The following is a 3,698-nucleotide window of genomic DNA, read 5'->3' as shown; positions in this document are numbered from 1 at the left end:
TTGAATGATTCTTTTAACTAGTTTTTTATGTTTCTTTTTCCTAAATTTCGGAAGATTTCTTTTATTAGTTTTGGATGATTTTTTTTTCTATGTTTTGTATATTTTTTTTTTAGGATTTTGATGATTCTTTTTCTTACATTTTGTATGTTTTTTTCTTAAGATTTGGATAATTTTTTATCTTATGTTTTGGTGATTTTTATTTTGGAATTTGGATGTTCTTTTAATAGACAAATCAGGATTTGTGTAATAAATAGTAAAAAATAAATTAGAGTAAAAAAATAATAATTAATAATCAATTTTAAATTTTTTAAAAAATAAAATTTAAATAATTAATAATTAATGATAATTAATTAATATAAAGTGTAGTTTAAATATGTTTGTTGGCTTATTATTGACCATATCCTCTTGATTCCTAGCATGATTTGATTCCCAGCATGATTGATATGAAATGATAAAAAAATTGAAGAGGAGGACGGCCGGAGACCATAACTATGCATAATATAAAAATAAGTATCAATTTTAATATAATTATATAATTAAACAAGCATTGAAACATGTGGATCATGCATAATCTTTTATTTTTTATCTGTTTTCTAAAATATATGTTACATACAATTTATATTAAATTTTCTTGTCACTACTTATGAAATTACTAAATTATCCCACCATGACCTTGTCGCCTTCGACCTCCTCGTCGTCGAGATCGAGCGTTGCTGCGAGGACAAGCAGTGGAAATGGAACATCACCTTCGCTACAACTAACAACCCCAAACTTGTTCACGAAATCAGTGATTCTCATCTTGTTGAATTTAAATATTATAAAATAAGAAAATTAATAAAGTGATAATGTGAAAAATTAATTATTATTAAATTTATAATTTTAATTATATGTGAATCTCATTATCTTTATTTAAGAATGTGTAGTTTAATTACTTTATCACTTTACTATCTCTTTTATTTGAGAATATTTTATCTCATTTTAAATACATAAATAGACAAAAATATAACAAAAAAAAACGTAAATATCAAAATATACCCAAAAAATTATTTTCGATGTACAAATTGTCATGTTGTTAGTGAATTTCTAAGATTTGGAGTATATTTTTGTCTATCAAAATCAATCTTTTAAATGTATTTTAATATTTATGTACTTTTGTCATCTTAAATTTTTTCATGTATACTTTTCTCCATTTTTTAATCCATATTTCATCATAATGTTACATATTGATTAGCACCTTAGAAGATATAATACCATCATACTACAATTATAAATACCATTGGTCTAGCATTATTTCATAAGAAACCTAATGGAATTCCAAAGTGAAATGCAGGCAGCAAAACTGCTAAAAGCTCATAGCCACATATGGAATCATATATTCAATTTCATAAACTCTATGTCTCTTAAATGTGCTGTTGAATTAGGCATACCTGATGCCATTCACAATTATGGCCAACCCATGCCACTCTCACAACTCATAGCTTCACTACCAATCCACCCATCGAAATCCTCCTCAATCCAACGCTTGATGAGAATCTTGATCCATTCCGGAATCTTCGCCACGAAGAATGTAGCCAAGGATGACCACCGCGAAGTTGGGTATGTGTTAACTGATTCATCCATGCTTCTGCTTAAGGACAATCCCTTAAGTGTGACACCCTTCTTACTTGCCATGCTTGATCCAATATTTACAAAACCATGGCATAAATTGTCCACATGGTTCCAAAGTAATAACAAGCCGACACCATTTGAAACAGAACATGAGGAAACGCTTTGGGGTTATGCTTGCCATGAGCCTAAACTTAATGAAGTTTTCAATGATGCCATGGCAAGTGATGCTCGATTTGTTAGCAAGTTGTTAGTTGATGACAAGTGCAAGGGTGTGTTTGAGGGTTTGGAATCGTTGGTTGATGTTGGTGGAGGCACTGGAACTGTTGCCAAGGCCATTGCCAAGTCATTCCCACAGTTGGATTGCACTGTATTTGACCTTCCACATGTTGTTGCTGAGTTGGAAGGAAGTGACAACGTTAAATATATTGGAGGGGACATGTTTGAGGCTGTTCCTCCCTCTGATGCCATCTTGTTGAAGGTAATAATAGTATTAGTTGCTTTTATTGCTTTAATATACGTTGTTGTTGTTTCCGTCTAATCTCAGAGGAGTCATAGATTCAAACTGTGCGAACATTAGTATAGGGGTGAACGCGGATCGAATCGGATCAAATATTACCAAAATTTTAATTCGATCCACACTAAAATTATCAGATTGGATCGGATCCTATATCTGCTGTTTTTAAGCTTGGATCCGATCCGATTCAATCCGCACATTTGCGGATCGCATCGGATCGGATATCAGATATATCCGCAAAATACAAAAATATTTTAAAAAGCTTATTTTTATTAAAAAACATATCAATAAAATTTATTTTTTATATTTTTTTTAAATATGTTTATTCTTAAAATAATATTAAATATACATTTCTTAAATAATAAATTAAAATAATACAACATATATGATAATTATTAGTTGAAATAAAATATAAAAAGAATATTTATTTATTTTTGCGGATACGCGAATATGCGAATATTTACACAAAATTCGCAATCCAATCTGATTAGTGTGCGGATCCGATCTGATCCGATCTGATAGCCTTGCGAATTAGATCTATATCCACAATTTTTAGATCAGATTCGAATAAATACCGTGGATATGCGAATCGAATCCATGAACACCCTACATTAGTATAGGTCGTGTATCTTACATTACAAGTGAATACTATTTCTGAGCCTGGATCATTTGTTTGTAAAATATTACAATTTTTAATCATCTTAAAATAACATAAAGATAATCACCCATTAAAAAAATTAGACTAATAAATTCTTGTACCCAATTACGAACCTACAATCATCTGACGTATCAGATCTAAGTACCACTCTAAACAATTTTTAAAAGTAAGACTAATAAGTCTTTCCGAAATTAGAAATCTCCCCCCTATACAAACTTTATATCATTCTTTTTGGATCTATATTTGATTTTTTCTACAGTAATAAAGAAATAAAATAAAATCCTCATAAGATCACAAAGTTTTTACGTACTAAGGTAAAAACATGATGAATGAGTAGCGGTGAATATTCAAACTCTTTTATTGATTTTTATCAATAACTTTCACTTTGAATAAAAATGCAGTCGATTTTGCATGACTGGAATGACGAAGAATGTTTACACATATTGAAAAATTGCAAGGAAGCAATCATGAGCAAAGGCAAAGGAGGGAAGGTTATTATCATAGACATGGTAATAATGGAAGATGAGAAAAAAGGTAATGATGATGATAAGTTTGTCGAAACACAACTCTTCTTTGACATGCTCATGATGGTGTTGCTCACAGGAAAAGAGAGAAATGAGAAAGAGTGGGCCAAATTAATATTTTCTGCTGGATTTAATAACTACAAAATAACTCCAATTTTAGGATTAAGGTCCCTCATTGAGATATATCCATAGCAAACTTATCACAATAACAGAAGAGAACAATGATGTCACGACGCTATTTCATATATCCTCGTTTAATTATTTTATTGTCAAAATTGTAATTTAGTTTGTGTCTTAATTAAAGGGAACCTATAATGTGTGTTACAATAAAGTTGTTAAGGGAAGGGCTCTTTACTGAAAAGTACCAATAAAGTTTCATGTCAATGTTAGAAAT

At 30.1% G+C, this 3,698-nt stretch overlaps 1 protein-coding gene across 1 annotated transcript; it reads left to right on the top strand.

The window, feature by feature from the left end:
* The first annotated feature begins 1,269 nt into the window (after positions 1–1,269).
* On the top strand, positions 1,270–3,698 carry LOC130940271 (trans-resveratrol di-O-methyltransferase-like). The gene is made up of 2 exons (XM_057868375.1): positions 1,270–2,086; positions 3,182–3,698. Exons 1-2 carry the CDS (start codon positions 1,307–1,309, stop codon positions 3,494–3,496), a joined length of 1,095 nt encoding a protein of 364 aa, XP_057724358.1. The 5' UTR covers positions 1,270–1,306; the 3' UTR covers positions 3,497–3,698.

This window comes from Arachis stenosperma, chromosome 7, assembly GCF_014773155.1.
Source record: "Arachis stenosperma cultivar V10309 chromosome 7, arast.V10309.gnm1.PFL2, whole genome shotgun sequence".
NCBI lineage: Eukaryota > Viridiplantae > Streptophyta > Magnoliopsida > Fabales > Fabaceae > Arachis > Arachis stenosperma.
Note: the sequence above shows the minus strand (reverse complement) of the source record. Positions and strands in the feature narration are given on the sequence as shown.

What these genes read in the sequence shown, in the direction of transcription:
- LOC130940271 (XM_057868375.1), top strand. Translation starts at nt 1,307, where the DNA reads ATGGAATTCCAAAGTGAAATGCAGGCAGCAAAACTGCTAAAAGCTCAT. An exon ending in CTGATGCCATCTTGTTGAAG is followed by an intron (nt 2,087 to 3,181) that starts GTAATAATAGTA and finishes ATAAAAATGCAG; the next exon opens with TCGATTTTGCATGACTGGAA.